General features: G+C 41.7%; 1 protein-coding gene across 6 annotated transcripts in view; it reads left to right on the top strand.

The window, feature by feature from the left end:
- LOC104598746 (haloacid dehalogenase-like hydrolase family protein) overlaps positions 1 to 22,992 on the top strand; it is a 129,191-nt gene extending 106,199 nt beyond the window's left edge. For 4 of the 6 annotated variants that reach the window (XM_010260932.3, XM_010260934.3, XM_010260933.3 and 1 more), the window contains 4 exons: positions 1,421 to 1,457; positions 4,762 to 5,009; positions 5,124 to 5,273; positions 22,462 to 22,992. In XM_010260932.3, the coding sequence (XP_010259234.2) occupies positions 1,421 to 1,457; positions 4,762 to 5,009; positions 5,124 to 5,273; positions 22,462 to 22,626 (600 nt within the window). In that variant the 3' untranslated portion in view covers positions 22,627 to 22,992. The remainder of the gene's footprint in view (positions 1 to 1,420; positions 1,458 to 4,761; positions 5,010 to 5,123; positions 5,274 to 22,461) is intronic. The other 2 variants (XM_088901774.1, XM_088901772.1) reach the window with 1 other exon arrangement.
- The last annotated feature ends 755 nt before the right edge of the window (positions 22,993 to 23,747 follow it).

The raw sequence follows: 23,747 nt of genomic DNA, 5'->3' as shown, positions 1-23,747 counted from the left end.
CAACTGGGCAGCATATAGGAGGGTAAGTGAGCAAATGGACTTAATAGGCCTAAAGCCCAAATCGAACTAGTTTAATGTGATTAATTAAAGGAGGGCAATTTTGGGATTCAGATCAGCAGATAGGATAAGGGATTATCCCTATCCACTCAGAGAGTCCAGATCCAAATAAAGATTTGGATCAGGAAACTCCTAATTAGATTAGGAGGGCTGATCTTTATCTGCAGATAAGATAAGGGATTATCCTTATCTCTTAAAGAGAGTGCAGATCCAAATACAAGATTTGGATTAGGAAACTCCTAATGGGATTAGGAGAACCTCTCTTTAAAGGCTATAAATAGAGCAGCAAGGGGCGAACCAAAACACACAGAAAAGAAGAGATATCTTCTGGTTCGCAGATCACAAGAAAGAAATCTTGTAGTTCGACTACTTCAGATTTCTACCCTTTCCTGCTCTTGCCGCCTCTGCTAGTTCGATCTCCACCTGTAGGAGCGATCAAGAAGAGTTCTTGATATTATCTTTTGGGAGAAAAGATAATCAGAAGTCGTGCTCACTTGCCCTCCATCGAGTTCTTGCTGAAGAATTCGGTTCTTGCTGAAGAACCATCCTGCTGATTCTGTTCCACTCTACGTTGTGTCATCCTCAGTGGGAGCAGTCTTTGGTATTCTCCTTGGGCGTGAACACCTTCGTTGGGGGTTACTACTACTCTGTATCAGGTCTATCCCTTTCCTACCTTTTGGTTTCAGATCTGGTTCGGTTTGGGTTCAAGATTGATCCTTGAAAATGCAGTTTTCTAAAATAGGGAATGTGATTCCCACATGGAAGAGAGAAATTTTTGAAATTTCGCCCAACCTATCTGCAGGGTTCGGCCATCCATATGATGGATCTCTCATCCCTTCATGTTTCTATTGGAATTCTTCTCAACTATTATCTGTAGATGCTGGTAATTACAATTTCTTTTATGTCAAAGGAAAATCATTTGAAACTCATGTTCTTATAATCATGTATACTGCCTTTAGGGTGTATATTAGCATTGTGAAAATATTTATGATGTTATCCACACTCCAAGCCCTTAAAGTAGCACCCTTTATTGATGAAGGCATTCAAGTTGCTGGTTGTAACTTTTAAATGAAAACCTGAGGTATAGAGTGATATTTTTCCATGAGCACACCATTGAATATGATTTAACAAGCCTATCCATACAGAGTTTCTAGGTGAAGGAAAAGTAAAGTGTTGGTAGTGTATCTAATTTTGCATTTAACCTACCTCACTGTGTACTAAATGTATTAACAGCCTACTTATATAATGTCTCTAGATTAATGAAAATAAATAGATAAGAACTGGGTTTTCTTTTTTCTTTTTTCTTTTTTCATTTTTGGATATTGGACTTTTAGTCACCAAGTTGTTTGTAATGTTGATACAGCTCTCAGAGCCATCGGGAATTGTTGATGCAGGAAATGGTAATTTCTTCTTTCTAATTTATACATACATATTCATTAGCTCTTTTCAACTAGGATGTGTTGGATTTGTTTTTACCATTTGGAAGATAATGTGAATGAGTATCTTTTTTTGTTGACAATAATAAAACTATTTGGTTATTGAATATGGTTGTAATGCTGATAATTGCCAAAAAGTGTTGAGGAATAAGCGTGCATGCACTGACATTACTTGGTATAAATTAGTATTGATCCTATCAACATAAATCAGAGAATTGGAATCCTCTTTATAACTGACATAAACTTGACTTAGGGGTGTTTGGTGACAGTGGAGTTAGCCAAACTGAATGACTTATCACATTCTTTGAGTAAATAAATCATTAAGTAGGCAGCAAGGTCCTTGATGGTTGAAACACCTGAACATGACTCAACTATTAACCATCAAAGAGCTTACTCCCTACTCAATGACTTGTTCACTAAAAGACAAAGCAATAAGCAATTTAGTTCATCTAATTCAGCCATTATCAAAGAATTCTTTACAGATACAGGTCATAACCCATGTGGTCCTGACCGTCTGTGGTCTTGGGAAGGGTGGACTGGATACAGACCTAATTGCACCTGGCCCCAGATTTGAATCGACATGCTCAAACTTTCAGTTTGAGGTTTTAATGCAAGTGCTTTTAAGATGATTTTAAGCAAGTCTCAATAAAAGAAATTGGAGAAAAAGGGTCAAATATTGACTTGCAGAATCCTTCGTCAACTGGAAAAGAAGATCCCGTTTCAAATGTTGTTTGATTTGGCTGAAATTTGGTGGCATTAAAGGACACTTATAAAACTCCAATACTGTAGAATTTCAGCTCAATCCAACATATGAAAGTGCCCCAACTATAGACTTTAAGTTGGCTGGATTTTGTATTCTGGAAGTCATGGTCAAAGTCCTAGCCAACAAGTTGACCAGCATGTATAGGAGTTTAAACAGATTGAATTCGAATTGAATCAGGCGATATCCGAATTTGAATCAATATCCGACAGATATTGAAAATCAATGTTCGAATTCGAATTTGATTAAATATTCAAATATTTGATTCGAATTTGACTGATTAATTATTTTAGGTAATTAATAAATATAAAATAAATATTTTATTTATATAAATTATATAAATATACAAGTTATTTATATAATTTAATTATTACATATAAATTATATAAAATATTTAAATTTTTTATATATTATGTGTAAGAATTAAATAATTGTTCGAATTTGAATATTTATTGAATCAGATCAGGTCATATCCGAATTCAATTTGATTGGTTAAATGGTATGAATAGGATATCCGAATCTGATTGATTATGATATTCGAATTATCCGAATTTGGTTCGATTATGTCAAATCTCGAATTGGAAATTGGATTTTTGAATACTGTTGCTTAGTAATTTTCGTCATTACTATTTATAGTAAAAGATGACTTGCTATTTTTAGTAATTTTGGATTTCTTATGTTTAGTGGAATTAGGGAGTTATAGTGTGTCCTAATTTGAAAGGGAAGTTTTTGAATACAGATAGAAATTAGTAGTAGGAATTGGAAATTAGAATCCAAATAGGAGTTGGGAGTAGTACTTTGGGTCCATAAAAGGGTGTCAACAGATCTTGTTAAAGGCAATCTGTTCCATTGAATTGACTAAAGAATTCTTTTGTTTTCTAGTTCTGCCATAGCCAGCAGCTATAGTAGTATTAATTCTTGCTTCGTCTTCTATTTTCCTTTTTTTTTTTTTGCTAGTTAATACTTGTGGCTGAAGCCTATTGTTGAGTGTTGGGAATTCTCTGCTTCAGGTTTTACCATTGCACTAAGCAATGACACTACTTACAGAAACATAAAACATTAGTCAAGTCTGGTCCAAATGATGGGAAGGTTGTACTTCCTCCAACTTTCAACCTTGTGAACCAAATAAAGATAATCAGATATAACTTGTAGACAACATAGTATATTCTAATGTTGTTGTAAAATCACGTGTCAAATTTTATTATGAAAAATGCCTACCAAAACCTTTTGAAATGTGAAGGAAGTAACTCACTACTCATAAAAGAAAATTGTGCATTTTGATATTCAGAATCCAGGTTAGACGGTTTGAACATTTATTTTTATGTATTAATATACTAAATTGAATATCAAAAACAATGGATATTAGAAGTCAGACATTTTTATCTGGATGTCATGTTAGTTTTGACATGGTTGCACACCTTCCTTCTACCCACCTCTGATATTTCCTGCAACTCCATTCCACTGCACTTCTGTCCAGAGAATAAAGCTTTAATCCTCTGGGAAGCAATCGAGTTTACTAGGGTGCTTAGTTGCAATTAATTTTTGTTGCCTTTATGAGTGTTAGTATTTATAATGCTTCTAAATAGTGCAATGAGGCTCCTTCCCTGGGTATAATATATTATGGGCCATTGTTTTGTTTTAGGTTCAGTTCTCTAATTTGCTTTTTATGCAGTGAAACTACAACAGTTGCTCTGTTCAGTGTCTTCATCTTTTAGGTTCCATGTTTTGACACTAGTTAGCTAAGCCTTTAATATCCTGAGTCTTGATTAGTCACTCCAATTTGGAATTTTGTCTCGACAACTTGAAGTCCTAAATGTGATCAGGAAATTGGTGGAAGATACTATCTAAGAATGTGCTGCCCACTTGCGGAACTTTGTTTTGCTTATCCTGTGTGTGCTCTTGATGGGAAGTTTTGGTTGCATAACACTGTTCCACTGGGCAAAACACATCAATTATGATAAAAACCCACAATCCAAAGAGTGAAAAATCATCCTTTATTAATTTCATAAAAAGCATTCTTCGAATGTTTAGCAATGCACTTCTCACAAGGCTTAAGCTCGACCATCTAGATTGTAATTTGAATCACAACTAGGAAATAACCTTTGCTACCTGGATATGGAAAGGGCACTGCTGGACTTGGTATCAGATATGGAATCTACATGAAAAAAGATTGAAATATCCGACACAATATAGCATCCTTAAATAGGTATCTGGCTGGATAACATAAGGAACAACTAATTGGGGAAAACATTTGACTGAATAGACTTTCTAGATGCTAACCTTTTTAAACCAGTTGAACCTAAATCCATCTACTGGTTAAAGAATTTGCTTAAGAAGGTTAGCTGGTTCCCTAAACTGACTTAACCATTGCCTATGTTCATGTACCTGTTACTCTATTCTCCATATCCCACATTTGTACTTTTTTTATTGGTACTAGGTTTTAGTCTTGCATACCTTTCATATCCTATTAATGGGCATCAAGTGGAAATTTTGCATGACATCCTGCAGGAAGACTTCTTATAGCTGATACAAATAACAGCATAATCAGATACTTAGACTTGAACAAAGCAGATCTTGAACTCTTTACTTTGGAGCTAAAAGGAGTTCAGCCTCCCTCTCCAAAATCTAAATCTTTGAAACGCCTTAGAAGGCGGTTAACAGCAGATGTGCGCACTATTACAGTTGATGGTGGTTCGTCCATGGAAGGCAACTTGTATCTTAAAATATCAGTACCAGGAGGATACCATTTCTCCAAGGTCTTTTCACTGACATATTGATTAATATTAATGCATGATTGTCGATTTTATGTTGCACTGGAAAGCATTTTGATCCTTTCTATTTTCAACTTGCATGCTCCATACCAATTTCAGGAAGCACAAAGCAAATTCAGTGTTGAAACTGAACCAGAAAATGCTTTAATAATTGAACCATTGGATGGGATTATCACTCCTGAAGGATCTGCAGTACTTCATTTCAGGAGATCCTCAACATCATCTGCCATTGGTAGAATAAACTGCAAGGTATGCCTCTTTGCAGAAAGGCTCTCTGGATTTACGTATAGAAGTGAATCAGTCCTCTAAAACTGATGTAAACTTGATTAAAAGTAGAGAGAAAGGTAGAAGAAAAGCAGAAAACAGCAGTACAAAGGAAGAAGATGGAGAAAAGAAGAGGAGGAAGAAGAAGAGTTCGATGATCTCCTCTCTCCTCTCTAATCCTTTTGTTAATCTTCATTCATTAAGTTAATTACAAGTATGCCCTTAAGTAGGCGGCTGATTAAGCAAGAACTTAAAGTAAGCTTATAAAAAAGAAGTAACATGCCCATAAAGACGGATCCATTAACAAACAAATAAGTAACACACTACAAAAATAAAAAGAATAGATACTAGGGCTCATTCGGCCCAGTCTCTCTACACTCCCTCTCAAGCTGAGCATAGATGTCAATCATGCCTAGCTTGCTTATATAGTGTGTCAACTTCCCTCTTGGAACTCCCTTGGTCAAAACATCAGCCAATTGTTCTTTTGAGGCAATAAATGGCAAGCAAAATTCTCTTGAATAAACTCTTTCCCGTATAAAATGTCTATCAACCTCAATGTGCTTAGTTCTGTCATGTTAAACAGGATTATGTGCAATGTTGATAGCTGCCTCATTGTCACAATAGAGCATTATTGGCTTTTCATAGTCAACTCCCAATTCTTCTAAAAATGATTGCAGCTACAGTAATTCTGACACACCATGTGCCATTGTGTTGTATTCTGCTTCAGTAGTGGATCTGGCAACTACAGATTGTTTCTTACTCCTTCATGAAACAATGTTCCCTTCCACCAAAGCACAATATCTCAAGGTGGATCTCCTATCATCAATACATCCAGCCCAATCAACATTAGTCTATGCTTTCAGCTTCATGTGTCCATGCTTGGCAAATAGAATACCTTTCCCTAGAGTACCTTTCAAGTAACACAAAACTCTTTCTACAGTAGCTAAATGTGTATCTCTAGGAGAATGCATAAATTGACTAATAACACTCATTGCATAGGAAATATCCGACTGAGTCATGCAGAGATATAACAACTTCCCAAGTCTCTGAAACACTCCCCTATCAGACAAAAGTTCACCATTAGTAGCAAAAAGCTTATGATTGGGATCAATAGGGGTGGAGGCCAGTTTAGCACCAAGTTTACCAGTCTCTACAAGGAGGTCAAGAACATACTTGCATTGAGAAATGAAGATACCATCCTTAGATCTAGCAACCTCAATTCCCAATAAATACCTAAGATCTCCTAAATCCTTGATCTCAAATTCAGAGTTAAGAAACCTTTTGATTTTACTGACCTCCTGGGTGTCATTACCCGTGACCACAATGTCATCAACATAAACAATCAGAAAAGTCACCAAAGAGTTGCTTCTTTTCAAAAATAAGGTATGGTTAGATTGAGTTTGTGTGTAACTAAATGAGACAAGAGCAGCCCTAAATCTCTCAATCCAGGCCCGAGGGGACTGTTTGAGACCATAAATGGATTTCTGCAGTTTGCACACCTTCCCTTGCATTTCCTTTACATACACTCCCTGAGGCAAAGACATATAGACCTCTTCATGTAGATCTCCATTCAAGAAGGCATTTTTAACATCAAACTGGTGGAGAGGCCAATCAAAATTAGCAACTAGAGACAACAAAACCCGAACTGAGGTCATCTTGGCCACAAGAGCAAAAGTCTCAAGATAGTCAATACCATACATCTGAGTGTAGCTTTTAGCAACCAATCTGGCCTTAAATCTCTCAATAGATCCGTCAAAATGATATTTAATGGTAAATACCCATTTACAACCCACTGGTTCTCTCCCCTCGGGCAAATCCACAATATCCCAGGTATGGTTCTTATGTAAAGCATCCAGTTCAGCCATCATAGCATCCCTCCATTCAGGTTTAGATAGGGCTTCTAGTATAGACCTGGGTATCACATGGGAAGAAATAGAAGCAAGAAAGGAGTAATAGGTAGGGGATAGAAGGCTAATAAGACAGGTGTTTAGAGATACAATGGGTTGTAAACTTCCGCTTGCCTTTGTGAAGGGCAATAGGAAGATCAAGGTCTGGGTAGGAAGTAGATGGGTTAGAAGAAGGTTGACATGTTACCTTAGTAATGATGGGAGGAGCAAAAGGCTCTTTTGCAGGAGTGGAAACAACTTGCCCATGCCCGAATCTGTGTCTTTGGTACCACCTTTGGAGAACAGGATGTGAGGGAATTATAGGAGGATGAGGTGGAGGAGGAGCAGGAACACTTGAGGTAATCACAGTGGGAGGAGAGGACAACTCAGCAGATGACTCAAAAGGAATAGGAAGAGGAATTGCTGGAGACATAGCCAAGGGCTCCTCAGATTGTGCCCCCTCAGGAGGAATACTAAAGAAAGGAGTAGACTCAACAAATGTGACATCCTGAGAGACAAAGCGGGTGCCACTGACTGGATCAAAACAACAATATCCCTTCTGTGTGGAGGCCTATCCTAGAAAAACACACTTATGTGCCTTAGGTTCAAATTTGTGTCTTTGATGGCTATGAACATGTACATAGCAGGTGTACCCAAAGACACAGAGAGGAAGAGAGAAGAGATTCTCATCAGGAAAGAGAAGGCTAAAGGGGGTTTTGAAACCCAGAACCCAGGAAGGCATGCGGTTAATAAAAAAAGTAGCAGTAAGGACAGCATCTCCCCAAAATTTAATAGGAAGATGGGATGCAAAAAGGAGGGATCTGGCAACCTCAACCACATGGCGTTTCTTCCTTTCCACCATTCCATTCTATTGTGGAGTGTTGGAACAAGAACTTTGATGAATAACCCCAAAAGTCTCAAAGTAGGATGAGAGGTTCTTCTCAAAATACTCCTTAGCATTATCAGAATGGAATATTTTGATTCAGGTGTTAAATTGGGTAAGGATAAGTTCATGAAATTTTTGTACAATAGTCAGTACTTCATCCTAAGATCTCATGAGATAAATCCAAGTGTAATGAGAATAACCATCAATAAAAAGGATAAAGTACTTGTAACTGTTGACAGGTGTATTATATGTACTGTACACAGGTTTAGTACCCGCAGGAGTATTTTTGTAATTTTGCAGTCCTATTGTGTTGTACGGCCAGTATAGTATAAATACAATGCTTCACTCGACTAAAACAGAACTTTTGAGGCCTCAACTCAGTTGCCTCTTCTTTTTCTTCTTCTTCTTCTTCTTCTTCTTCTTCTTCTTCTTCTTCTCATGCTCAACATGGTATCAGAGCAGGACCGTCTAGGCCTGGAAAACAACCAGCCGAGGTCTCTCTCCACTGCTGCGTAGAAGCTTAGTCCTGATGCTCGAAGACAAGGAAGAGGAAGCATTCTCTAGTGCTGCTGCTAGTCTCCACTGCCGAGTAGGGTTCTGCTACAAGAAAGTTGACTGTTCAACTTCCTAGCGCAGAAAAGGGTTATGCTACAAGTTTTTTCTTCTTCTTCCTTCATCCTTCAGCCTTAGGTGCTGGTAACTGGAGTTACTCGGCTAAGAAGACTGTAGAAAACCATCCCAGATGTACGAAGGAAGGTTCTGATTTGAAGAGAAGTTCGAGTCCTTGATTGTACTGCCTATTCACAGTTCGGGTGACCTAGGTACTGAACTGATTTTTTCTGTTTATGGTTCTCTTCTTGTACGACTGTTGATGTCCCAAAATCTGAGTAGGGACTGTCCCCCTTCCTCTGATTGTGTGTTTCTCTATTCTGCTCTCTAAGGGACTGTTGATGAACCCTAGACCCTAAGTGACTGTTCGGCTGCCCTGGAAAGTGGATATCAGCCGATTAGGTGTGGTGAACCACCACTCATATTGCTGTTCCTACTGAGTTTTTATTTTTTTCAGCTGAGAAGTTGTACTAAAGTTGTAAAACAGTAGGTCATTCAGACCTGGTTACACTGCAAGTGCAGTTCGTATATTGTTCTGTGGACTCCTACACAGTGTAGGTCATACAACCTAGTACTGCTGCTGCAGTGTTTGTGCTTGGTTCCCTGTGAAACCGAAAATCTGCAAGTGCCTAGTTGTGGACTGTAGCAGCTCTGCAAGGCAGTGTGCCTTTGGTTTTGTGTACTTCTAAACCTAGAATCATGAATAGTGAAGATTCAGCTACATCCGGAATCTCCACAATGCTGAATGGAATGAGTGGGAACAGTGGCCTATCCTTCCCTATGGCTGTTGTTCCTCTTGATGGGTTAAACTACCTAGAGTGGTCAAGGGGGATCAAGCTATACATAACTGCAAGGGGAAAAATAGGCTACATAAATGGAAGAATCAAAGAACCAACTTCTGGAAATGCAGAACATGATAGATGGGATCAGGAGAACAGCATGGTTATGTCTTGGCTTTTGATCTCCATGCAACCGCAAATAAGGAAGAACTTCATGTGGGCTGAAACTGCAAATGAGATTTGGGAACAGGCAAAATCCACATATTCTGAACTTCGACACTATGCCAAGATTTATCAACTGCAAGCAGCTTCATCTACTTGTAAACAGGGGGAGAGGAGTTTATCAGTTTATTACTCTGACTTGACAACTGTTTGGATGGAGTTGGACCATTACCAGAATATTGATTGGAAGTGTGATGAAGATGCAAAATTGTACAAGAAACTTGTCTCACAGCAAAGGGTGTTTGCCTTTTTACATGGTCTCAATCCTATCTATGAATCCATTAGAGTACAAATTCTAAGTTCTAAGGATCTTCCTTCAATTCAGGAGGTCTATGCTCTTGTCCAGTCTGAAGAGAGCAGAAGAAACTTGATGAACAGCACCGGAGGGGATGCAATTGTGTTGGCAGCAAAGGGGGGTTCCTCTACTAGTGGTGGCATCAACTAAGCAGAACAAAATCTCAATCAAGCAACAGTGGGCAACAGTTCAATCTTCGGCAGGAGGGTCCATGGCCTCTTCGTTCTCTTCACCCCCTACGTTCTTTTCATGCACGTCCTCGGTGATGTCATCCTCGGCGGGCAGGGAAACATTATCATAGGGGCCCCAGGTCTGCGCAACTGCGACAAAGTCGGGTAGTGGTGCAGCGCCCTCCTCTTGAAAAGATTGAACCCTGCCTCGAAAGAGCTCACAGAAAAATTGTCCATCGCGTGCTGGTATTCCTCCGAGGTCTTGCACTGATCAACTGCCTAAGCCTCCCTGTCAGCAGCCTCCTTCAACCGCTCTCGTTCCGCCTTCAGATTGGTAATACGTTTCTTAAGGTTACGGATGGTGTTGGACTGCTCCTCAATTCCGCGCTTTAGTTCAACAATCTCCGCCTCCATCATAACTATCCGCTCACCAGCAGCCTGGAACTCATCTAGCCGAGCTCTCATGCCCACAAGCTCGGTGTGCTCCTTGTCATGAAGTTGTTGCAGTTGCCGAAGGCAGTCAACCACCGTGATTGTCGAGCAAGCACTCTACAAAAGAAACTACGTCAGCACGGATAACCCCGGCCAAGAAAGAAATCGAGAGTAAGCATGGACTTACCGAAGCGACTTGGTGGATGAGCGAGCACTCCAAGGTACCGTTCGTTGTTTGAGCGGCCTCCTGCCGAATAGCCATCATCATGATCCTGCGAAGTAGCTGCTCGGGTACCCCGTTTGTCTCAAGCCCGTCCTTAGAGCGAAAGGTCCACTGCGGTACGTGGAGGACCGAGCCGTTGCTCCCCAGTAGTCGATCAAGACTACAGTTAGTCTTGAATCCAAAAAGGTTTTGGATGGAGAAAAGAAGAAGAAAAGGAGAAAAAGAGGAGAAGCAGAAGTACACAAGGGTTTAGAAAGGAGAGGGACAGATAGATTGAATCTGCCGCCCCACTCTTAATATTTATATGTTATGTTCACTGATTGTAGAAAAAGGCAAAATTTCCCTTAATGCTTACATGGAAAATAAAACAATAGTAAGCTGAAATAACTACCAACTAACACTGATATAACTAACAAAGATTACATGTGTTGTCATACGAACACAGTGGGGACCACAGCCGTGGGGCCCACATCAGTGTTCTCTACACTCCCCCTCAAGTTGGGAATAGATATTTGTCATTCCCAACTTGCATAGGTCTGCCTCTAACTTCTTCCTTGGAACAGCCTTGGTGAGAAGATCTGCGAGCTGCATGTTGGAGGTGATATACGGGAGACACACTTCTTGAGATGAGACCCTTTCTCTGATAAAGTGTTGATCAACTTCGATGTGTTTAGTTCTGTCATGTTGCACCGGATTGTGAGCTATATTAATAGCCGCCTGATTATCACAATACAGCATCAAGGACTTCTCATAATCAATACCCAGCTCTTCAAGTAGTGACTTCAGCCATAGGATTTCAGCCACTCCATTAGCCATCGATTTGTATTCTGCTTCAGCACTAGAGAGAGAAACAACACTTTGTTTCTTACTCCTCCAAGAGACAAGGTTACCTCCTACAAAGGCACAATATCCAGAGGTAGACCTCCTGTCATCAGCACTCCCAACCCAATCAGCATCTGTATAGACCTCTACCTTCATGTGATCATTATTCTTGAACAATATACCACTACCTGGACATCTCTTCAAGTATGTTGGAACATTGCTTTGTCTTCAAGAGGCTCTCCACCCTCTGCACTGATCTTGTGATTCTGTTCAATGGGTGTATCTGCAGGCTTGACACCTAACTTTCCAGTTTCTGCTAACAGATCTAGAACATACTTTGAGAAATAAAGATCCCATGTTTAGATCTAGCAACCTCAATACCCAAAAAGCATCGTAGTTCCCCAAGATCTTTCTCCTCAAACTCTTGATGAAGGAGTCGTTTGAGGGACTCAATCTCACTATTATCATTCCCTGTCACTACAATATCATCCACATATACAGCAAGCAAGGTTAAAGAAGAGTTCACTCTTTTAACGAACAATGTATGGTCAGGCTGGGCTTGTACATAGCCGAATTTTCCAAGGGCTAGTCTGAATCTATCAAACCAAGCTCTGGGGGACTGCTTTAGTCCATACAATACTTTATTCAGTCGGCAAACCTTCTTACCTGTCTCTGCATCATAAAATCCAGGGGGTAATTGCATGTAGACTTCTTCTTGTAAGTCTCCATTCAGAAAGGCATTTTTAACATCCATCTGGAACAAAGTCCAAGAATAACACGCTGCAAGGGCTAACAGAACTCGAATAGTTGTCATCTTTGCTACTAGGGCAAAAGTCTCCAAGTAGTCTATACCATAAGTCTGAGTAAATCCTTTTGCAACCAACCAGGATTTATACCTTTCAATGGAACCATCAGCATTATGTTTCACAGTAAATACCCATCTACATCCAACCGGTTTCTTTCCTTTGGGTTGGTCAACTAGCTCCCAAGTATTATTTCTCAAACGGGCATCCATTTCAACCTTCATTACATCTTTCCACTCAGGAACTAACAAGGCTTCTTGCACTATTCTGGGGATAGGAATATCAGCAATGGAAGTGAGAAATGACCTGTAAGAGGGAGACAGGTGATCATAGGACAGAAACTGGGAAATGCAGTGAGCTGTGGATGTGGTGCAATGTCGTTTCCCTTTACGGACTGCAATGGGGAGGTCAAGGTCATCCGAAGGAAGGGAAGTAGCAATAGTGGAAGGTATCTCAGTGAGACCTGGATCTGATAAGGGGACTGTAGTACCTAGATCTGGATCCGTAGAAGGAACTGGGGCTGGCCTGGACTACTGATGACCGAAATCAACCTGTCTCCACCGCCTGTGATAGACTTTCAACTCCTGACACCTCTAACAACCCTCCCCATTACAGCCCTCATCACTCAATGGAATGGGTAAAGGAACCTCAGATGAGTTAACCCTACTCTCACTGCTCTCCCCCTGAGGAAAAAGGCCCAAATTCTCACTACTCTCCCCCTGAGGAGAAACCCTAGGGTAATAGGGTACCTCATCAAAGAAAGTGACATCCATCGAGATAAATCTTCTCCCGGAAATAGGTTCATAGCAGCAATAACCCTTTTGAGTTTGTGCATAACCGAGAAAAATGCATTTGGAGGCTTTAGGGTTAAATTTGGAATGATGAGGTTCAAGAATCTGAACAAAGCAGGTGCAACCAAAGGTTTTAAAGGGAATAGTAAATAATTCCTCATCTGGGTATAGAAGGGTAAACGGAAGCTTCATGTCAAGAACCCGTGAGGGAACCCGATTAATGAGATACACAGTCGTGAGAATAGCATCGCCCCAGAAACGGATAGGCACATTGGAGGTAAACATAATGCTTCTAGCCACCTCCAAAATGTGCCTATTCTTCCTCTCGGCAACCCCATTTTGCTGTGGTGTATAAGGACAAGTGCTCTGGTGAATAATCCCATGATCGAGTAGATAAGAGGCCAATGGCTTGGCAAAGTATTCTTTCGCATTATCAGATTTGAGGATTTTGATTTTGACCCCGAACTGGGTTAAAATCATCTGATGAAAGGTCTGGGTCAGAGCGGGAACCTCATCTCGAGAACGCATAAGGTAAACCCAAGAAAAACGGGTATAGTCATCAACAAACAACAGGAAATATCTGTACCCTCCCATAGAAGGGATGTGATACGGGCCCCAAACATCGGTGTGCACAACATCAAAAGAATTACTACTTTTATTACTCAAGGAATAAGATGTTCTACAATGCTTTGCAAGCTCACAACTCTCACATCTCAAATTTGACATCTCAACAGACTCAAACAAATTAGGAAACAGACTCTTCAAAGACCGAAATGATAAATGACCTAACTGATTATGCCAAAGCATAACCGGACTCACAGACTGAGAAACAAAAGACTTCTTATCCACATGCTCTTTCCAATGAGAACTCTCTCCAAGCAGATAGATCACATTCGTCTCACGGCCAGTCCCAATCACCTTCCTCATCTCCAAATCCTGAAAAACACATCGGTCAGGGAAAAAGGTTACTGAATAGTTCTGGTGTTTTGTAATACTACTGACTGAAAGTAAATTAGTATCAAGTTTAGGAACATGCAAGACTGAGGATAAGGAGATAGTATCAGACAACTTGATGTCTCCCTTGCCAAAAATGGGAACAAGGGAACCATCAGCAATGGATACTTTATCTCTACCAGAAGATAAGTGATAGATAGTGAACAGTGATGGCAAGCTAGTCATATGGTCAGATGCACCTAAGTCTATTACCCAACAATGTTCAGTGTTACCTGGAGCTGAAGCATGGTAAGCTGAGGCCCGAGTACCTGAATGAGCAAAGGCTGATGTGGCAGGGGCTGATGATGACTGAGATGACTGAGTTGAATTCCCAACCTCCTTTTCTAACTGTATTAGGGCAGCCCGAACAACAGCTAAGGTGTCTAGGGGCATGCCTTTTGTGCCCGATGAGGATGCAGATCGGTATTAACAGCCATATGAGCATTACCCCTTTTGTTCCTTAGTTTTGCTAGGACTAAATGTGGGTGCAACTTCCAACATGTATCTTTAGTATGTGTTAGTGGTGTTAGTAAAGGGGTATTTCAGTCTTTGTACTTGTTGAGTGTGCTGATGTGTACTGTTATGTTAGTTCGAGTGCCTCTTACTTAAAGAAGGGCACTCAAGTCTTTTTCAATAAGTCAATAATATAATAATAGGTCTGGCCGAATCAAGGGATTAACTTTTTTCCCTAATTCGAACCAGCCTTTCTCTCTTTTCTCTCTTCTCTCTTTTCTTCTCTCCTCTCCTACTTCTTGCTGTCTACTTTACTCTACAGTCAACGAACAAGACAGAATTCTATGGCAGGTCAAACTTCAACATGGTATCAGAGCTAGGTTCACCAAATCAGACTTGCTAGAATTCTGCCTTCTGCGCATTCGAATTAGGGTTTCACTTGGGGTTCTCAGTTGTGAGTTGGAGACTGGGAAAAGGGCTGAAAAGGAGTGATCGCCCTCTTCCCTAGGAGGTCTCTATGCCTCCGATTGTGTCGTTGGTGATTGGTTGCTGTGGTTTCTAAGCCCTAGTTAGGGCTGGTACGTGTGGTGCAGTGGTGTCTCAGCCCTTCGTATGGTTGGCCTTCAGGCGATGAGGTAAAGTTTTTTTTTATATATATTTTTTTTTTTGTTATGGAATACATGAGAGGTGTAGTACAGTTCGCATGATGGGTTGCTAAGATAGGGTCAGTTCGTGTCGTCATCTCTCTTGCAGCTATGTCTGGTTGGCCTCTCCATCAGCTCGATATCAAAAATGCCTTTTTGCATGGGGATTTGCTCGAGGAGGTCTACATGGAGCAACCACCTGGGTTTGTTGCTCAGGGGGAGGATGGTAAGGTATGTAGACTTAAGAAGGCTATTTATGGACTTAAACAGTCCCCTCGAGCATGGTTTGGTAGGTTCAGTGAGGTGGTCAAGAAGTTTGGTCTGAAACAGTGCCAAGTTGATCACTCTGTCTTCAGTCTTGACTCTTCGGCAGGTAAAATAATATTGGTGGTGTATGTGGATGATATCGTTGTGACTGGGAATGATAAAATGGGCATTGACAGATTGAAGGCATTCCTACAGGAACACTTTCAGACAAAGGACCTTGGCAAGTTGAAATACTTTTTGGGCATAGAGGTAGCAAGATCTAAGCATGGCATTAATTTGTGCCAGAGGAAATATGTGCTTGATTTACTGGAAGAAACAGGATTGTTGGGTACTAAACCGGCTGAGACACCTATGGAAACAAATACGAGGCTGAGCAGTGATATAGGTGAAGTGTTTGAAGAGCCTGGCAGATACCGACGACTTGTAGGCAAACTAAACTATCTAACCATTACTCGGCCAGATATTTCATTTGCGGTTAGTGTGGTGAGTCAGTTCATGCAGAAACCTTTGGTCCCACATTGGAATGCAGTGCTAAGGATTGTGAGGTATCTGAAAGGAGCTCCTGGTCGTGGTTTGCTGTACAGAAGTGGTGGAAAACTGGTAGTAGAAGGATACACCGATGCTGATTGGGCAGGTTCTATGTCTGATAGACGATCTACCACAGGCTATTGCACCTTTCTGGGGGGTAACCTGGTAACATGGAAAAGTAAGAAGCAAACAGTTGTGGCAAGAAGCAGTGCAGAAGCGGAATATAGGGCCATGGCACATACTGCTTGTGAACTAGTGTGGCTGAGGAACCTTCTACAGGAGATAGGATATGACATCAGTACTCCAATGAAGCTCTACTGTGACAATCAGGCAGCGGTTCATATCTCTTCCAATCCAGTGTTTCATGAAAGAACCAAGCACATCGAAGTTGACTGTCATTTTGTGAGAGAGAAGGTGCTGAATGGGGTGATAGAAACTGCATATGTTAGTACGGGAAACCAGTGGGCAGACTTGTTTACAAAAGGCTTGAGTCGGGGGAGAGTGGACTACATATGTAACAAGCTGGGATTATATGATATATACTCACCAGCTTGAGGGGGAGTGTTAGTGGTGTTAGTAAAGGGGTATTTCAGTCTTTGTACTTGTTGAGTGTGCTGATGTGTACTGTTATGTTAGTTCGAGTGCCTCTTACTTAAAGAAGGGCACTCAAGTCTTTTTCAATAAGTCAATAATATAATAATAGGTCTGGCCGAATCAAGGGATTAACTTTTTTCCCTAATTCGAACCAGCCTTTCTCTCTTTTCTCTCTTCTCTCTTTTCTTCTCTCCTCTCCTACTTCTTGCTGTCTACTTTACTCTACAGTCAACGAACAAGACAGAATTCTATGGCAGGTCAAACTTCAACAGTATGCTTGGGTTTCTTGCAATGTTCACACACTAGATCCCGCTTATCTTCCTTCTTCATGTCCCTTTCTGTATCACCCCCAGACTTAGGTTTAACTGTTGCTAGGGCTGGGGGGAAGGGCTGATGCTGCATCATAACTTTTCTCCTAGTCTCTTCACTATGCACCAAAGAGTAGGCTTGAGATAAGGTCACACTGTCTCTTGTCAGTATCTACTGTCTCACAATGTCATAATCAGAATTCAGACCAGCCAGGAATTCAAACACCCTATTGGTCTCAACTTGCTTTCTATGGGTCTGTGCATCTTTCGGACTTTCCCACTGAAGAGTCTCCAGATGGTCAATTTCATGCCACAAAGATTTCAAAGTAGAGAAATAAACAGAGACTGGTTTCTCTCCTTGTTTGAGGTTATTTACCTCATACTTCAATTCATAGGCTCTAGCAACATTAAGGGGTTGGGAGTAGGTCTCTTTCATGGCATCCCAGATCTCCTTGGTTGTTTTTGCCCACAAATAATTTCGGCTGATATGTGGCTGCATAGAGTTGCACAGCCATGTCATAACCAAGTAGTTTTCCTGAACCCACTTGGTATACATTGGGTCCTCCTTGGAAGGTTCTTTCACATCTCCCAATAGGTAGCTAAGTTTTCCTCTTCCCCCAATAGCCATCATGGCCGATTAGGCCCATTCTTAGTAATTGGATCCGTCAAATCTCACAGTTGTAATCTGAAACGCAGTCTCAAACATATTACCAGAACTGCTGTTCCCAAAAACACCTTCCCCCTGATTCTTGAACTCCATTCTTGGTTAAGAATCAGTAATTAAGAACTATTAGAGCTACTGCAATAGAAAACAGCACTTAAATAACTGATCACAGTCAGAATTCTGTATGAGTTCAGTTCGGATCTGATCTGAAACCAATCGGCAGTTCAGAATGTAAGCAGTCCAATAAAGGTTCTCACCCCAAAAAAAAGGCTTTGAAGCCAAAACAGGTCTAGAAACCACTTAGAAAACAATCTGTAATGCTGAAGCAGATTTAGGGTTTGATCGTAGGGTTAAGGAAACCTTTGTGAGAACATAAACAGTGCTCAGCCGCACCTTCCAAATAGGTTCACAGTTAAATCCGGTCGTAAGGTTAATGACAAATCCTAAAAAAAAAAAATCAGAAAAACCTGATCACCTCTGAGAAAATAAAGGAGAGTTCAGCCGCTTCTCCTAGATAGATCCAACCTATCTTTGACTAACGACGATCTCAAGGAAAAATAAAAACTTACCCAGAAAACTCTGATCGCCACCTTCAATCTCGGCCTGAACCCTAATATTGATCCTTTTAACCTTCTCTGATTCTTCCTGATTACCAAAACACTCTCCAAGCCTCTACAAGCCTTCGGACAACTGCTAAACCCTTCTGGTAACCTCCAAGAATCAGCCAACGAACAGTTCTTTGTAAGCTTCCAGCCCTAGGCAGTTCTCATGTGGTCGGCTGGACTAGACACACATGAGAAACCTTAGATAGGCTCTGATACCAAGTAGTCGATCTAGACTACAGTCAGTCTTGAATCCAAAAAGGTTTCGGATGGAGAAAAGAAGAAGAAAAGGAGAAAAAGAGGAGAAGTAGAAGTACACAAGGGTTTAGAAAGGAGGGGGACAGATAGATTGAATCAGCCGCCCCACTCTTAATATTTATATGTTATGTTCACTAATTGTAGAAAAAGGCAGAATTGCCCTTAATGCTTACATGGCAAATAAAACAATAATAAGCTGAAATAACAAGCTGTCTGAAATAACTACCAACTAACACTGATATAACTAACAAAGATTACATGTGTTGTCATACGAACACAGTGGGGACCACAGCCGTGGGGCCCACATCAGTGTTCTCGACATCCCCGGCATGTCCTTCCGTGGAGGGATAGCAGATTGATAACCCTCCTCCGGGTCCACCACTACGACCTCGTAGTCGCTACGTTGCCTGGCCCTCTTTTGTTGTCGGGACGCCCTCTTAGCGGACCTCGGCGGGTTCGCTTCAAAACGGGACTAGGCCCTCGCATTGCCTCGGCTTCGCCTCAGTTGCCTGACCATCATTCTACGAACAATCTTCTCGCTCACCATATCAACACCTGCACAAAGGGTAAGAGGTCAGTCAAGGCAAGTATAAACTTTGGAAAAAAGAATCAACAAATGAATCGAAGCGACAAGACAGACCGGCCAGCCCGCACATCAGCCCAGCGCGGATCAACATCGAGAAGGACGTGTATAGCATCACGTTGATATCCTCAATCACGTTTATGGCTACTCTCTCCTCGGTTAGCCTGTGCCACTTGGGCTGCGGCACCTTAGTCCTCAGCTCTTGTAGCACGACGGGAAGGGGCGAGCCCCTTCTACAGTGCACAAAGAAGAATTCCCCCTTCCAGTACTTCACCGAGGACGGGGCCCCAACCAGCACCTTAATATGCTGACTGGCCGAGAAATAGTAATAACCCTACTGGTGGTGCTTCAACTGAAGAAAGTAGCTCACTATTCCTAGGGTAAGCTCGAGATCGTGAACGAAGCAGTACGACAAGAGGCCGATCAGGAACCTAAAAGAGTTTGGCATCAATTGCACTGGCAGCACCCGATACCACTCGAACACCTCAACTATTCCCTCGTGCAAAGGGAACCTCAGCCTGACCTCCAAGTTCGCCCGGCCGAGCATCTGTGGGCATCTCACCAGCCACGAACACCTCAACTCATACTCCTCAGGAATGTAGTACAGAGCTCAGATCCGAGCAATTTCCCCAAGAGTCAAACAACAAGGGGTGGTACCAAATTGGCGGCCAATCCGCGCAGGAAGCTCTACCCCTACACTCGACGGCCCAGCCTCAGCCTCTTCGGCCTCGGTGGCTCTCCCAGGCTCTACCCCCTTAAAGTTCGTGGCCTCAGTAAAAGACCCCAGCTCAGACTCATAGTAGGAAGTGCTAAAGCTAGAAGAATTAGAGGAAGAAGAAGAACAGAAGGAGGAAGACATCTTACCAGACTTAGAACCGCGGAACTAAAACAAACTCCGAGCACTGCAAACCACCCCTCGCCGAGCTCTCTAAGCAATCCCTCTCGCAAATGGCGAAGGAGAATGGAGAAATGCTCTTCCCTCCCTATTTAAAGATTCCCAGGGGACGGATCGAAGCAAGATCGACGATGGAGATCAAGCGTCACTCTGACAAGCCCGGGAAGGCCAATCGGTGCAATTTCCCACCACACTTGTGAAGCCTCAGGAACCGAAGCGACGCCTCTGATGACCCGTTTTGGAGATGGTGCAATCATCTACCCATCCGGTTCGCCCTAGGAGATCGGTCCAATCAAGTCCTCAGACCCCCACGACGCACTCAACGGAAGCCAACTTCACAGGCCTCGGCCAATGACCGAGGAGTCTGCGCTACACCTCGGCCGAGCACTCCTCTCCTCGACTTTGGAACTAGGGGAGTGGTGTTCGGATTCCGAATCCTGAATTCAAAGTTCCTCAGCCGATAATCAGAGAACTCTTCGGCAAAATCTCGCAGACGAGCACTAAAGGTTAGTGCGTGGATTCCGAATTTCGACAAGCTCTACGAGAACCGGACCAGATGCTCAACCAGACTTCAACTTTGAGTTCCTCAGCCGAGGACTAAAGCTCTCCAGTGCTACACTTCGGTCGAACACTTTACTCAACTTCAGAACTGGGGGAGTGGGGGAGTGGTGTTTGGGTCATGGTCAAGCTGGCTTTGGGTGCGACGTGGCCGCTCAATCACCTCAGCCACGTCAGCGTCGTGCCACCACCTCTACGGCCTACCTCGACTCCGCGGCCACGACAGTGCCATGCTACCTCCGTGGTCCACACCTTATCCCCCCAGCCACGTCGACTCCACGTCATGTGGATAAGCACGACTAAGACAGGAAAGCAGATGGGGACTACGCTGCTAGGGATCAGGTCTCATCCCGAAGACCTCGGCGGTTAACCTCATCCCGAAAACCCTGGAAGCTTAATCCGATCAGGACACGGACCTTCGGCCATAAAAAAGGTATTCCCCGCCCGAGGTAAGGGATCCAACTTCTAGTTCTCATACCGTTATACTGCTCAAACCAGCACTGTTCTCCAACTGCTCGGCCCAACCCCCACTGCCTTCTATTGACTTGAACGTCGGAGTATCTACCCGGGGATAACTCCTTGGGCCTCTGACAATTTCTTGTTCGCAGATCTCATTGCGCAGCTTCGTCCTTCCACCTCGGCTCCGCCCAGTTGGCAAGGACTATCTGATTGTGACCTCGGTTCCTGCACCACCTCGGATCGAGCAGCATCACTCGTGCACATTTGTTTCATACCCAACATTTGAGTGATGAATCTTTGCTTCCTTCTATGTATGTTGCTACTGAATAAGATTGAACTTTTTTGTAAGTTCACTTTCTCTCCTGAAAATTCTTCAAATTTGGTTATAATCTCTTGTAGGTTTTGTAGCATTATTACTTCAGCCCTACAAAAAATTAGACAGTCATCTGCAAAAAGCAGATGAGTTATTTGGGGAGCCTGTCTTGTAAGCTTAATTCCCTTTATAGTGCCTTGGTTTTCTGCTTGAAATAGAAGAGAGGATAGGACTTGCATAGCCAAGATAAAGAGATATGGTGACAAAGGGTCACCCTGTCTAATGCCTGCCTTGAGTTGGAATAATTCCGAGACAACTCCATTCACCTTAACCGAGAAAGGAGAGAAGATGCACTGCTGTACCAGTTTACGCCAGTGTTCTGGGAAACCCATGAGTTGGACTTTTTATAATGAAATGTCTACTCAACCTATCATAGGCATTCGGCATACCCAGTTTAATTGCTACCCATCCAACTCCTTTCTTATGCCTTTTCATTTTGGTAATCAGCTCACGAGCCAAGATAATAACCTGATAATTACATTTTGTATGTAATTCTATACTGGACTAAAATATATATCAGGAAAACGAACTTTTGAGCATGAACACAGCTGAGGGTGCTTGAAGTCCTAAATTGTTGTTGCTGATCGAGTTAATACTAACCTCAAAAAGAATAGATAAACTGAACATTAGGAATGTGTAGTTAGAAATAACTGAAATCTGTTCTCATGCTTGTAATGGGCTGGATGTATGTCAAACTTGAGAAAATATAACAAATAGTTGTTCTAATAGAAATTCTGGAGATTGAAAAAAATCCAAATATTACCTTTATTTACATGACATGAATAGCTTAAGTAGTTTGTCATTAATTGCCTGAGTTTCAAATCATCAGAAAGCTCTTGCATAAATGTAGTTTTCAATTGTTGGATCCAAATATGTTCTGAATACAGTGATGCCCCCAAACACCTATGTTCATTTATCAGAATGATAATAGAAAAAAAGATGCTGTTTGATGCCATAAGTTTTTTACCACCATAGATGATGCTGTTTACTATAAATATGAAGAAATAAAGGTAAATAAGAAAAAGCCACACTGAAAACTAAGCATATCCTTATTTTGAGTGTACTGTATTTGACAGGTATATTACTGCAAGGAGGATGAGATCTGCTTATACCAGTCAATATCTTTTCAAGTACCTTTTAAGGAGGAAGTTTTGGACTCTAACCCAGCAGAAATCACACTTCCATTTATTGTGAAACCCAAAGTTCCCACAGGGAGCTTACAACTACAAGTTTCCCGTTAATGCAAACCACCTTCTATATTTGTACTGCAGGTTTGATGTAGATCTCTCATTCATGGTTATATTCATGCCACTTAATTCTAGTCATGAAAAGGTGAAGAAGCTACTAAAGTGGTAGCATTTTGATCATCCGGAACAGCTTCTAGTTGATCTATCAGATAAATTGATTGATCGATATTTTTTTGTCCCTTTTAATGTCCAATCAGACTTTACTGTTCAGAGACTAGTGCAGCTGAATTCTCCCCAAGAAGAAAAGAATTACCAAAACAGGAGGAAGCTAACCATTGACAGATTTGACATTAAAAGTCATAAGCTGAACCATTGGCTTAATTATTTTTTTGATGGAGAAACTACTGGTTTGATTGGCAATGTTAACATCTACCCGTAATAGAATAAAAGGGTGGTCGGTCCCAAAGACCTGATTGGTTGGGACTCATGCCCTGGTGGTGGTTGATCTAAACCCAGTCATATGTGCACCATGTATTTAGAGTGGCTTCATGCGTTCTCATGAAAAAGTTCCATTGTCAAACTTAATAGTTATTTGTAGTTCTGCCACCTGTCAACCAACGAGGTTTGCAATGTCTGCCATGTCAGACAACCTCAAACGAGCTTTCCACAACCATCCGCCAACTGAGAAAATAGGTGTAGGCAAAAGTTGCGTTTGTTACGCATCTCAGTCGGTTGATAGGTGGAGCTATAGAGTCCGGATCTCCTGCCCACGCCTACCCACAATACACCACCCCCCGTGAATTGGGAACATCTCCCCCTGCATAATACTATGCAGAGGATGAGATGTTCTTCATGTGGCTGCGATAAATGTGGGTAGGGTTGTCGTGGGCAGGAGATCCGGAGTTGGAGCTATAGGCATCTGTTTTCTCTTCAAGTGATTACTAAGAGATAGTAAATGTTTTGAGTCAAGGGGAGGGGGAGTCTATTGATCTTGTCTGTGCGAGGGAAAAAGTTGACATTTTGAGACGAGAAATCTTTAGTCAATAGAGGACCGCCCTTGGCACCTGTATGAAAAAAGGGCTAGGGGTATATAAAAAAGACATGGGTCAAAGTATTAAGAAATGATTCAAGTATTCATAATTTAACAATGGATATGACATTAAACAGAATGCATT

Source organism: Nelumbo nucifera, chromosome 3 (assembly GCF_055504915.1).
Source record: "Nelumbo nucifera cultivar China Antique chromosome 3, China Antique-T2T, whole genome shotgun sequence".
In the NCBI taxonomy this organism is placed as follows: Eukaryota; Viridiplantae; Streptophyta; class Magnoliopsida; order Proteales; family Nelumbonaceae; genus Nelumbo; species Nelumbo nucifera.
Note: the sequence above shows the minus strand (reverse complement) of the source record. Positions and strands in the feature narration are given on the sequence as shown.